Source organism: Poecilia reticulata, chromosome 12 (assembly GCF_904066995.2).
Source record: "Poecilia reticulata chromosome 12, P_reticulata-male-v2, whole genome shotgun sequence".
Taxonomy (NCBI): domain Eukaryota; kingdom Metazoa; phylum Chordata; class Actinopteri; order Cyprinodontiformes; family Poeciliidae; genus Poecilia; species Poecilia reticulata.
In genome coordinates, this window is record NC_088841.1 from 28,172,422 (window position 1) to 28,186,261 (window position 13,840).

Consider the following 13,840-nt stretch of genomic DNA (forward strand, 5'->3'; position numbering starts at 1 on the left):
AACAAGTGAGCAGTGGGTCAGTTATGCTAGGCTAACATTGATAACCTTAACATGCTGCGCAGTTCGGAGTGTTTTGGTTCCGTTGGCACTAAAACAGGTCAACCCGCCACCACGTCATCAGTAGAGCAGCTGTTTATTAAATCAGCTGATCAACCGCCGCTGCGCTCAGGCGAAAACTTATTAATAATCCAAATATAGACATCAAGCCTGACGGCATAATGTAACAGACTGGATGTTCTGTTTGACTGTTTCTGCTACTTTTTGTGAGGGAAATGTTTGTTTTTTGGTGCTGATTCCCCTGATCGGTAATCTCTGCTCTATGTGCTCGTTGAGCTGTTGTCTGTCGGTCGCCATGGCAACGGGTCCGCGTAAAGCGACACAGAGCGAGAAAAGGCAGAATAAAAGTTGTTGGAGCTATTTTTACTTTATTTCTTTATCCATTTGAATTTTGTTACTTTATTCTTAAATTTCTATTTTTTGTATTATTTACAGAGTTTGTTTGTAGGTTGATAACTGTTGATTTTATTTATTAATTTCTTATTTATTGTCTAAATTCAGACAGGAAGTAATGTGGGTCAGTCCACATAGATCAGTGCAGGGGCCTGGAGAAGGACCAGCAGGCATTTGGGTTTGGGGCCGATGGTTTTTAAGAGTGGTAGCATGAGAACAAATGAAGGTTTGATGTCTGTAATTGTTTTGGTGAAAGAGGAAAATAAATCACCAAGAACAATCAATAAGTTTGGACATTGAACCTTGTTTTGCCCGTGTCTAGAATCTTGACCCCAGTGCCTCAGTAGTGGCTTGGTGGACCTTTTACTGGATGTTTGGCTTTGCAAACAGTCAGAAGTGGTTCTGTTTGGTTCTTCACCTGTTTATCAGCTTTATTGTACCTTTATTGTGGCGCCACTGCAGAAGCTGCAATTCCTAAAACAAGCGACAAAAACTGAGCGAATCCCCTGAGTTCTAAAAACATGGTGATATTTATAACAGTCGTCAAACTACGGCTCCTACAGCATATTTAAAATAAACCGATTGACCAATATAAGTAGATATTCACCCTTTCTTGTATCTTGACAGAACTAACAGAAACTGAACTGTTTATAGATTTTTATCATGGAGAATTGATCAAACATCAGTTTTCTAATCTAACAAATGATGGCGCTGCTAATATTTTGTGACAGATTTCTCCTTGTCCTGTATAAAATGGTTTTCTGGACACAATGCATGTCAATTGATATGCGTATCAATAATGAATATCAATTATCAGGAGAATGAAAGACGTGAAAATAATTAACTACAGTAAGAAATTGAATTTAAGCCTCGTTGCTACATGGAGCTCATTTTGAAACAATGCAAGTTAAAAACATTATTTCATATTTAATACGGAATATTAAAACAATACATATATAAGACTTTTATTTTGAAGTCTTTTATATTCTTCAAAATAAAAGACTTCCTCTATTCAAATAAATCACTTAAATATATTTCACTTCACCTTTGTAATTATATACAATCATGTTCAGATCAATTAATAATAATCATGTAAATGATGCTGAACATATAATTGTAAATCCGTCACTTATGAAAATAAACTGAACACAACATGGATTTTAATGCCGATATTAAATCAGGTTGAGCTTCCAGAAATGTTTCCTTAGTTTCCTGATGTCCTTTTAGGCTTCAGTGAGTTTCTTCAGGTGGTTACTGAGGGATTTCCTTTCTCCTCTCTGTTGGAGCTTTTCCTGTGTTTGGAGAAATGAGTTGTGCTGCAGCAGCACCAACTGTCCTTCCTACATCCACTGCAGTTTGCAGGCCAGATGTTGGACTGTTCTTGTCTCAGTGGAGGACAATGTGTGTCTGAGAGACATGTAATGTCCATGTTTGCTGCTGAAAGAGACTGATGGTCTGACCCCCCTCCTCCTTTCAGGGTGGAGCCTGCTGGAGGCCGATTCTTGACACCAGGTCTGAGGAAGTGTAAGTGTGTTTTTCATCTGATTCATGACAACAAAGCAGCTCACATTCAACCATCTTCAAACTGTCACATCACTCATTCATCATCAAAGATCAATAAATGATCAATAACTGCAGCTGGATTGTGTTTGTTCTCTCCATCAGATTCCTGTCAACTCACCATCGACACAAACACAGTGAGCAGAGAGCTCAAACTGTCTGAAGACAACAGGAAGGTGACATGTGAGGAGGAGCTTCAGTCATATCCTGATCATCCAGACAGATTTGATTATTATCCTCAGCTGCTGTGTAGAACTGGTCTGACTGGTCGCTGTTACTGGGAGGTCGAGTGGAGAGGAATAGTTTATATATCAGTGAGTTACAGAAGAATCAGGAGGAAAGGAAACAGTAGAGACTGTTTGTTTGGATATAATGATCATTCCTGGAGTCTGAGATGCTCTGATGATGGTTACTCTGTCTGGCACAATAACATAGAAACTCGTCTCTCCTCCTCCTCCGTCTCTAACAGAGTATCAGTGTATGTGGACTGTCCTGCTGGCATTCTGTCCTTCTACAGAGTCTCCTCTGACTCACTGATCCACCTCCACACCTTCAACACCACATTCACTGAACCTCTGATTCCTGGATTTGGGTTCTGGTGGTTCAGTTCTGGTTCTTCAGTGTTTCTTTGCTGATTTGAGTCTAAATATTTTCCTCCTGTCAGAAACTCTCTCACTGTTGAACAGATAGTTCATCTCTACAATCTATTTCTTGGTGAAACTTTTCTGATCGAGTCCTTGGAAACTTTTTCTTCTTCCAGTCCTTTAAAGATGGAAGCTGGGATTATTCCAGGATTATTCCAGGATTATTCCAGGATCCTCATGTTTTCCTGTTTGTTTCCAGTCAAAGATTCACACTGAATATCAAGATGTTGTTTCTCTTATTTTTTCTTCTCATTCATCAGATTTCATTGAAATGTTGATTAGTTTTTCTCAATCACTGAACATTTTCTGTTTGTCGGCTCCTATTTTTATAAACTCGTCAGATTTGAATATTAAATCTTTTTTGTTTATTTGCTGCAGTTTTTCTTCATGTGTTTTAGAGAAATAAAAACATTTTTCTTCTGCATTTGGTTCATTTGCTGCTCATTCTGTTCTTTTCATGTTCAAATTTAAATATTTCTGTTAAAAATATTTATCAACTCTGCCTTTCAGAAAGTCCTAGTTAAAGTAAAACATTCCCATCCCATGAAGGTGAAAGATGAAAAAATATAATCTACAACATTGGGTCATTTAAATACAGGTTTGTCTCACCAAATTAGTTTCCAGCAGTTAATTGTTTATTGTAAAATTAAAAGATGGCACTTTGTCTATTCCCTCAGAATAAACTCTGGACTCTCAGTGCAGAATTAGTAGTTTGAACAAATTCAGGCATTTATAGCTGCAGTGTGTAACTTTTATTAAAAATATGTTTTTTACATATTTGTGAAAAATGTTACCGTGTCATGACTGTATGGCATAAGACAGACGAAATGTGAACAGATCAAACTCCTCCATGAGCTGCTATTGAGGTTTGAAGAAATACACCAGGTTGGTGTAGCGCGTTAGCATTAGCTCCTGTTAAGTACCATGTTATGTAGTGCTTTAGCATTAGTTTCAGATAAATGCATTAGTGTAGCGTTTTAGTGTTAGCTACTACTAAATACCATGTTGGTATAGCGCAGTGGTTCCCAAACAAGAATCAACTTTTTCAGGGACAAAATGAATGGTAGCTGAACACAGTCAACAACATTGATAGTCTACAGACTACTTGTTAAGCTTAAGGTGCTGTATTGATATTAGCTAGCTAGTCATCTTTTAGCTAACATTACCTCCATCCAATAGCTTCACTCAACTCAGTCGGTTAGTTTGGGGGAAAAACAGTGAAAAGTTCTTAGCGTTTTGCTGCCATGATTCTAACACACCTGTGTAGTTCTGTGGACTACACAGGTGTGCAGTCCACAGACACGCTGTGGACGCTGCACCAATCCACCTGTTGATTTCTCACAGTCACTGAAGGACACGGTCGAACACCTTTTCCAAGTTCACAATACACATGTAGATTGATTGGGCGAACTTCCATGCACCCTCCAGGACCCTGCTGAGGATGTAGAGCTGGTCTAGTGCTCCACGACCAAGACAAAAACCACACTGCTTTTGACTAATCCAGAACCACTGAATAGACATTACCAGGGAGGCCTAAGAACCCTCTGTAGCTGGAGCATACTCTGTATCCTCCCTTTTTAAATAGGTGGACCACCACCCTGGGATGCCAGTCCAGGAGAACTGCCCCCAATATACATCTTCTTTCACTCATTCACCTTCCAAGTAAAATTTTGATCGCGCAATATCCTTAAATGAATCGAAAAACCATCAAATTGGATCATGAGTTAAAATGGGCCCCTCTGAATCGAAGCATTTTTGGACATTTTAATTGATATCCAGCATTACTTCCTTTTGCCCTTCCTATTAGGTAATTAATATTTGTTGCCATAAAATAGTGTAACCAAAAACTAAATCAAAAACTGCTGTAATTCTGTAAAAAAAAAACAATAAGAAAGAGTATTAAAGTTTAAATGCACCATGTATTTATATTTTCATTTCAAAAAGACACTGTTCATCACCGTAATCTTGTTTTTCATTACCACAACAGGTCTCAAATTACGTGGTAATGAAAGTTGTGCATTACGGTAATGAGTGACATTTGCATTAGATAGCTTAAAATGGTAGCATGCTATGGGGACTCAGCAAAAAAAAATTCACCTACAATACAAATTCCCTAATATCTTCTTTACAGGAAAATATCTAATTATTAACTTTTTAAGCACATGAGGTAATGCACATTACGGTAATGATCACTTCAAGTGAGGAAATAGGCATATTCAAGGAGAAACGTAACAATTATAATCAAAAGATGTCAAACAATCTTATTTTTTAGCCATCTTTTGTCTTTTCTTTGTGGCGCATTATGGGTCAAAATAACTCCTGTTTGTTACTACCCAATAGTAAGTCCCACCTACGCCTCACAACTCTTCGGACTCACTACTGCCCAGTTCTCTGTCTAACAGGTCCGGAAAATCCCCAAATCTTGGGTCTTACCCTAGCGATAGTTTGTGGAGGATTATCTATTTAAACTGGGGTCGGAAAGGACTCGTCTAGCTCTAACTACCTTCAATCCAGAAGTTATGACCCTTTACAGTTGAGGAACAATCAGCTGAGTAGCCCTCACAGCTGCATAACCCCTACAACCACTCCTGTTAACGGTAGCTCCTCTCCTAATGTAACGGCACTTGTTGACTGCTAGATTAGATTCAGTGACTTAGATTTAAGTCCCAGGGTCATTATTTTAACACTCACCAGAGGAAAACACAAAGCCACCCTATCTTTAGAATCATGTATATTAACTTTACCATAATCAGGAGAACCGACAATAATTAAGACTGACACAATTAAACCCACTGTTCACAAGCTTTAGCAGGGGTATTTAACAGGCAGGTTAATTTCCCAAAAGTTATAAAATAGGTAATCATATAACAGATTCAAATAAAAATCATTCACAATCTATCCTTGTTCTTGTCCCTAACTTGTGTCACTAAGTTCACTGAGCGAGGCTTTGGGGGGAGCAGGTCAACTCATACCCGATGGTTCTTGCTCTCGGCAGCTGTAATCTTTGGATGTCCTTGGTCAGAGTCTTTGTCCAGCCGGAGCATAGTCCTCTTTCTGAAGAGAAGCGGATCAGAGCTGTTCGTTGTCCTTCTAACGTGCAGAATCTTTGTCATTAAATGACCTCAGTCTCTTCTCCAAGTCGGCTGCGGCAGGGTTGAGAGCGTTGGGTAGAGGCAGAGGAGTTGGTCGGATTTGGAACCAGGGTTGGTGGCCAGTGGAACTCGTCCCTTCTTTGCGGCGTGAAGTCTTGAGCTTTTCCTCGGTCCCGGGGTGTAGTCCTCCGCTGGTCTTTAGCCTGCTTCCTCTCGTTGGCTCCTCTTCTGCGCCGGGGACGAAGAACCCCGTTTCTGCCCTGTGCTCCAGCTTTTAAGCTCTCAACTCAGGGCGGTCTACTGGGCAGGGCTGCATTACTTCAGCGCCTGCTCACTGTGTCTCACTGTCTGTGGAAAGCCCCAACCTTCCCCAAGACTCTGATGACTCATTCCTGCCTCCTTACCTCATCAAGGCACCTCCCTTGTTTTTCGTTGACCATATGTTTCTAATTCCGCCCCACCCTCGCTCAGCATACAGTGACTCATTTTGAGTCTTATTCTCCTCACAAAACATAATCAACATTTTACTTCATGATCTCTCCTCCTCACATATTATTCTTAATCTTTAATAGTCATTGATTAAATTCAACCCTTACTTTCCACAATGTATTATAACATTCAGCTGATTAAAGGTACAGAACATATATTTTTGATTACATATTACAGGCATTCCGTCTTTGGCATATGTGTGGTTATTTCAACTTGTTACAATCCATAATCATTGTTAAATCATCATACAATGTTTACCGTTATTTCTCAGGCCTTTAATCCGTTTTTTGCGTGTACCTGGACAGATCTCACATGCTTATACCAGATTTCACGACACTCCATTTTGAAAAATTCTATAAATATAAAAGGACTTCCAACAAGGTGCTACGGTAATGAGTTTTTCACCTCCGGACACTCACTTTTATTAAAATAGTTTTTATTATTTAATAGGAAATTATATATTACAATATTGAGTTAGTTTACGTAGTTTTAAACAAGTTGGTAGTATTTTTTAATAAACCAGCTTGAATAATTACAATGATAAATTGAGGTGAAAGCATTTTTATTTACTTGGGACGCATTACGGTAATGAATTTCTGACTCCAAAATTAGTTAAAAAACATTTTAAAAAGTATTTTGGTAACAAACAATTAATTGTGCCAAATATTAGAAATGATGATTGTTCAAATAAAAGTGAATTATTTTTAGTTTTCATGAGTATGACTTTAAAATCTTCGAAGACATTCAAAACACTGGGTTCGTGAGAATCACCCAACCGTTCCTGAAATATGGAAGACACTGTAGTGTTTTACAGAGTATCATTTAAAGCCATCAAAACCTTCTTATAGTAGCTGTCCAGCTTTCTGTATGTTGCTGATATTTTGAATTTTTAACGACAAGCACTGTAGCTAATATTAGCTGGTATCCTGCCGGTGGACGTAAATACAGTAAAGTAATATTCTAATCACAATATATACACAATAATATGTCCATCTTACTTGTGAAATGTCGTTTGTGGAGCCCTCGCATCAATAGTCCGTCGATTCGAACAACAATGTCCCTCAGTGCTGAGGCATCTTCTGCTGTTTTGATTGAGCAAAGTAGGAGGGACGACCCATCCAAGATGGCCACCGTAATTCCTTTAACGGAGCAGCCAATGCGGGGTAAAAACACATTTGTCCAAGAAGCAGAAGTGTTAACATTTATTGGAGGACCAAACCAAAAATAGAAAATTTTTTTGACAAATAAACATTTTTTAATATACATCTCAATAAATAAATGCACTTTAAAGGCAATTAAGAACTTTACCTAATGTTTTATAAATTTAATTGACCATCTATAATGTCCATATTCATTTTCCACCTTAGTTCCAACAAATTATAGATTTTAGCCTACAGTCAGCACGTCGATGCAAAACTTTGACCAAGCGTCGACATATGTGCTTCTGAGTAAATGTAACAATACAAAAATTGTATTTTCTCTTAAAAAGTTCTATAAGCGCAACCGAGTAGCAAACTGCGTTTAGCTAGCTGCATTAACCAACTCCTGCCCTCGACAGTTAGCAAGCTGTTGTTTTACGTCTCGTGCTTAAACATGCAACAGAGACACGAACTTTTAACTCTTAATAACACGTTTTAAAAATGGATGGCATTATCAAAAATCGATAAATGCAGCTTACCTTACTTTTATGGCTCCAGCTCACTTCGCATTTAGAAAAAAATGCCCCGCCGAATTTGAACGCCGTTGGGACGGATCCAGGTCTTGGTAAAATGGTATTCATCCGCGACTTTGCTTTCAACGTCCTTAATCTGGTCAGGTGGTGTTCCTCTTCTTCATTTAATATACAATTTAACTGGGATGGAGAACTTTATAAAGTCTTTACTTTATAAATTTTTACATACATCTCAAATAAATGCACTTTAAAGGCAATTAAGAACTTTACCTAATGTTTTATAAATTTAATTGACCATCTATAATGTCCATATTCATTTTCCACCTTAGTTCCAACAAAGTATAGATTTTTGCACATTTACAGTTTATCATTTTTAAAAAAAATGTTTTTCCCCCTTACTTAAAGATTCATCTATTACTCTTAAATATTTTATCTTTTTTTTTCCAAAAAAACTTTTCCAGGTGTTGCTTTACCTGTGCATTTCTCCTTTATTCTGCAAATAAGGCGGGCAGTGACATTTTTCTACTTTAAGACGAGACAAAAATATTGGGTTAATGAAAAGACAAGGTTTTAAAACAATTTAAAGGAACCACCACTGACTAAATGGGGGCTGCATATCGATAGTGAAAAAAATATTCAAGCTCTTATCAATTAACTTGTTACTCAATATAACAATAAACTCAATAAAATAAATCTATGAAAAAACAAAACAAAAAGTATTTTAACATTTAAGATAATCAGTAACAGCAGTGTGGGGCAAGGACACATGAAACAAAGGACACGGCTAATTACTGACAGGGAACACGACTAATTAATGATGGACAGCCTTTCCCGAAGCCGCTAACTCACCTGCAGTCAGCACGTCGATGCAAAACTTTGACCAAGCGTCACATATGTGCTTCTGAGTAAGTGTAACAATACAAAAATCGTGGTAGCTGCTTGTATTTTCTCTTAAAAAGTTCTATAAGCGCAACCGAGTAGCAAACTGCGTTTAGCTAGCTGCATTAACCAACTCCTGCCCTCGACAGTTAGCAAGCTGTTGTTTTATGTCCTGTGTTTAAATATGCAACAGAGACACGAACTTTTAACTCTTAATAACACATTTTAAAAATGGATGGCATCATCAAAAAACGATAAATGCAGCTTACCTTACTTTTATGGCTCCAGCTCACTTCGCATTTAGAAAAAATGCCCCGCCGAATTTGAACGCCGTTGGGACGGATCCAGGTCTTGGTAAAATGGTATTCATCCGCGACTTTGCTTTCAACGTCCTTAATCTGGTCAGGTGGTGTTCCTCTTCTTCATTTAATATGCAATTTAACTGGGATGGAGAACTTTATAAAGTCTCACATCATATTTAGTCCCTTATCAGATAAAGAGTGGCACTATTTGGATCTCGCATTAATATTGCCAGTGGTGATCAGTTTTTATAAGATCCGGTTACCATTTTAAAACTCAGCTTGTCAAGTTATGTTCACACATTTAAATTTATGTTTCACTGAACTGACCCGTTTAATAAACCGTACTGGTCAGTAGTAAACCAAGGGCAATACACATGAAGAGAGCACAGTTAGCTTTCAGCATTTAGCACACTTAGTGCAACCGCGCTGTCTCAGAACTGTATAAAACAACCCTTTAAAGTGAATACATAAGAAATAAGCAAACAAGGCTGAATGTATCAACCACACTATTCAGTCTCTTGAATTAGTAAAGCAGTCAGTTAGCTTTACAAACGTTGCAGGCCTGAAGGGACTCAGTTAGCATTCGTCCTCGGAATAGCAGCTCCAAAGATGGCGGCTCCCAGAACAACTACAAGGAATGGGTTACTCACCCCACCATGGATTACAGTTTTAAACGAACGGTAATAAAACGGCTCCAACTCCAGTCCAACAGTCCTTTCCGGTTCACGAGCGTGGTCCGGTTCTGTGGCTCCAAAAAACGTCCAGGGAAAAGTTCGTAGCTCCAACTGGTTAGTTAAAAAATAAAAGTCCACAGCAGCAAAGATCCAACCTCGTCCATGAACGGCTGCTGACCAACTGCCAGTACGTAGCAGCGGCACGTGCACCTCCAGTCCCGTTCTCACCCATCACAGCCAATCAAATTGCTTAAACTTGATTTTGCCCTTGACTGACCAGTGAGGTGGTAGAGACAAGTAAAAACGATGCATTTACTGGCCGTAGTAAATAACAGTTACTGACGAAATGCTGCATTTACTGCGTGTTTTAAACCAACTGAAAATACTTGTGCGGACTATAATGTTAAGGACTTTTACAGCGGGAAAAACCTCCAATATGTGAGTGTAAAACATTAACCAGGTTAAATAACAGGCGATTATTACTGTTTAAATGCATTGTATTTAAGAACATGTCTAAGGTGTGTAGGAGAAAAGAGCCATATAACCCGAGGCGTTACACTTGCCTTTTCATGGCTGATAGGAAAATCCGTCATAGTGGCGACTGGAACCGGGTTCTGGACCCAGTCTGGACTGGGATCAGGATCTGACCAAACACTGAGCTGAAGTAGGGAAACAGTCCCAGATTTTATGAGAGAATTAAATCTGGTAGATATCTGGAGACATTTAGAACCAGCTGAAATAATCTACTCATGACAATCAAGAACATATTTGACTATTTATTGATTCCAATCGAATTTCTCTCAAATGTAACTGATTGTTGCTATGGTAACGTGCTACTGTCAGATCACGCTCCCTGTAGTTTCATGTATTCTAACAACAGCAAAAGCAGAGATCATCCCACTTCCCAAGCTGGAGATTTAGTTTAATAGTAATAAATAAATAAAGTTTCCTTTAAAGTTAATCACACTAAGTAACATTTAGACCCAACAGTCAAACTTTAATCAAATCAATCAGGTTGTCTGTTGTTTTGTCTCCAGCAAACTTTGCTTTAATTCTACTTTCTTTTTTCTATCTAATCATAAAAACAAAGTCAGGCTGAAAGAGAGTCATGAAACAGGAACAGCAGGTTTCCTGAGAGAAGAGGAAGTTTCCAGCTCATAGATTCATAGAAATAGTTGAAATTATTCCTTATTTCAAAGCATAAAAGTGTTAAAGAATGAAGTCTAAACATTCTGAGTAATTGAATAAGACCTAAAGTGAAATATTTAAATTAATATTGGTTTTGTAAGGACACTCAGTGGGACCCGGAAATTCAACCACACACAGGAGGAAGCAGTGAAAAAACAAGTTTAGTTAATATTCAGACTCTGGTTCAGGAAGAGTTTGTCAAACACAGCACTGAGGAGAGAGGCGAGAAGGCTGGTGATGCTCAGATAACGGAGGGTATCTTTGAAATGTTCATCTCAACTGGCCTGCAGAGCAGCAGACGGGTGGAGCAGAGGAGCTGAGGGTCTGACAACAGGGAGATGCAGGAAACCAGAGGAACAGTGGGAGCAATGAAGATCTGCACCAGGAGATCCAAAACGCAACATCCAGGGACTTTGTAGATAATCTGGCAACGAGGCAGAGACTGAGACGAGTTTAAGGTGGAACAGGTGAGCAATCAGGGTGGCAGGTGAGCTGGATGAGAGCTGAACACAGCATGGACAAGAATCAGAGCAGGTTTACTTAGAAGAAAACTGACTTTGAGGGAAAACCTACAAGTAAAACTAGTAACTGTAACTTTGGCATCAAATCATTAGAGTGATGGATTATTCTTGGTTTCTTTCCAGAACACCGTCTGAAACCCAGATGAAGATTTTAATAAGAGTATTTCATAAGTCATGGTTAAAAGACTAAAATCTTTGCACTGCAGCTTTTTTCTAAACAAACCAAGGAAGTAAAGCTGTTGGGCAAACAATGTTATCTACAATTTATCAGGTGAAGCTCGTTAAGAACAGGCGACTCATTTTGTTGGTTTCCTTCAAGCTAGTGGAAACATTTACATGAGTCATTTACTGGGGGGAAGTGAACTTTTCACTTTTACTGATAGCAGTTTAAATAATATTAGGAACTATTGATACTTGAGTAGATTGACTTTGTATAAAGAAATAGACTTCAGTGATTGGAAACATGAGATTCTTAGACTTCTGCAACATATCAGCAAATGTTTATGCAAATCTGAGCATAAACATTGATCAGCATTTTCTATATGTGAGTTTTTACATCATTAGTTTTTTATATCAATAAGCAAAATCAGCATTTGATCTGAAGGTTGTTTATGTATCCATATTAAATCAAATGCCTTCCCAAAGCCATCTAAAGTCCTGTGGAGCTGGATGTGATGGTTCCTGTTTCTGCAGAGGTCACCAGAGTGCATGCTGGGATCTCCTGAGCTGCTTTCAGCTCTGGAAACGAGTCGTTGACGACACACTTCCCAAGATTCGTGTCCAGGTTGAACCAAGGATGAGCTTCATGAAGGATTTTGTTCAAGGTGAAGAAGATCCTGCATGTTTTTAATCCATATGTTGTTCAGTTGGACGCGCTCACATGCACATGACTCCTCTTCACATCCTGTCATTTGCAACAAGCAGCCAGTTTGATGCTGCATTAAAGGGACATTGAGTCACATTGTTTGGGGGGATTTGTATCGATGATATTTGGGTGATTGAGACGAGAAAAAACACAGTTAGTTGTTGAAATAATGAATGATTGAGCAACAGCCTGTGGCTTTAATATGATAATCAGCTGACAGCAGGTTGGATCGTTGCTGTTTCTCCTTTAACTGGACAACCATCAACAGTCCAATCAGGCTTAGACAGCAAATAAGGTGAACAATTATTTTAGGACACTTATTGTGAAAAAGTGATTTCTTCAGAATATGCTTGAGCTTTTATTGTTTTTCTACTTGTAGACCAAAGATGCTGTTGCCATGACGCCTGCTGTCCTGCCATGTCTGTCAGTTGTCCTCCAGGACGATGACAGGCTTCTACAATGTCTCTGCTATGTTTTGCTATTCTGCTTGTCAAAAATCTAAACTTTCATCTGTTTTTAACTTGTGCTTTTCTTATTATCCACAGGATTCAGACGCCATGGCGACTTCATCCTGGTTCATGTGGGGTCACTGACTGTTATGTTAAGTTTATCATTTTGTTCAGATAAAATGTTGAATCATGTGAACTTAAAGTCTTTCGTTGTGTTTACTTAACTTATTAAGGCAACTGGTTTCCTAGATTCTGCTAAGTAAACTGTTCATGTAAGATGGACTAACTTGATGTAGTCGAGTTAAGAAGAGGATCATTTACTTGATATTTCTAAGTTGAAACAAATTCACTAAACTAAGTTAAATTAACTCGACACAATTAAGTTCACACAACAAGGTGTTAAGTAAACTGAACAAGAATATGTTAAGGAAACTAAACATAAGAATAGTAGTTAAACTTACTCACATTTTTCAGTGCAATCCACAATTTTTAAGTAAAGTCAACTTGTCAAGGTTTACAGTGCATAGAGATGAATGAATAGAACAGATCCCAGTTTCTATAAGCAGGTCAAACCAGTAACAAACTGTATTACATGGAAAATGTCTCATTAAGTTTCATCAGCATCAAATCAACCAACCAGCTGCACTGTAAAACATTTGAAGGTGGTTTTACTTGAAAATAAAAATCCACCTGCTGCCTTGAAAATGTAATTTAAGTCAACAAGAAATTTGTTGACTTAGCTGCTCAGCTTCCTCAACAGAAGGCATGTTGGTGGGATTGAGGAGGTCTTCGAAGTATTCCGCCCACCGGCCCACAACGTCCCGAGTTGGGGTCAGCAGCACCATCCCCACTATAAACAGTGTTGGTGCTGCACTGCTTCCCCCTCCCGAGACGCCGGATGGTGGACCAGAATCGCCTCGAAGCCGTACGGAAGTCTGTCTCCATGGCCTCTCCAAACTCCTCCCACGCCCGAGTTTTTGCCTCAGCGACAACCCGAGCCGCATGCCGTTTCGCCCGCCGGTACCTATCAGCTGCTTCTGGAGTCCCACAGGCCA

At 38.8% G+C, this 13,840-nt stretch overlaps 1 protein-coding gene and 1 long non-coding RNA gene across 2 annotated transcripts in view; both read left to right on the top strand.

Moving 5' to 3' along the window:
- The window catches only part of LOC145554427 (uncharacterized), a 61,589-nt gene extending 58,511 nt beyond the window's left edge, over positions 1–3,078 (top strand). The window contains exons 15-16 of the mRNA XM_081614105.1: positions 1,928–1,974; positions 2,116–3,078. Of these exons, the coding sequence (XP_081470231.1) occupies positions 1,928–1,974; positions 2,116–2,645 (577 nt within the window). The 3' untranslated portion in view covers positions 2,646–3,078. The remainder of the gene's footprint in view (positions 1–1,927; positions 1,975–2,115) is intronic.
- A 5,752-nt stretch (positions 3,079–8,830) lies between these two features.
- Positions 8,831–12,981, top strand: LOC145554428 (uncharacterized). The gene is made up of 4 exons (XR_014090388.1): positions 8,831–10,200; positions 11,241–11,417; positions 12,165–12,295; positions 12,882–12,981. It is a non-coding gene; the product is annotated as an uncharacterized LOC145554428 (long non-coding RNA).
- Positions 12,982–13,840: the final 859 nt, after the last annotated feature.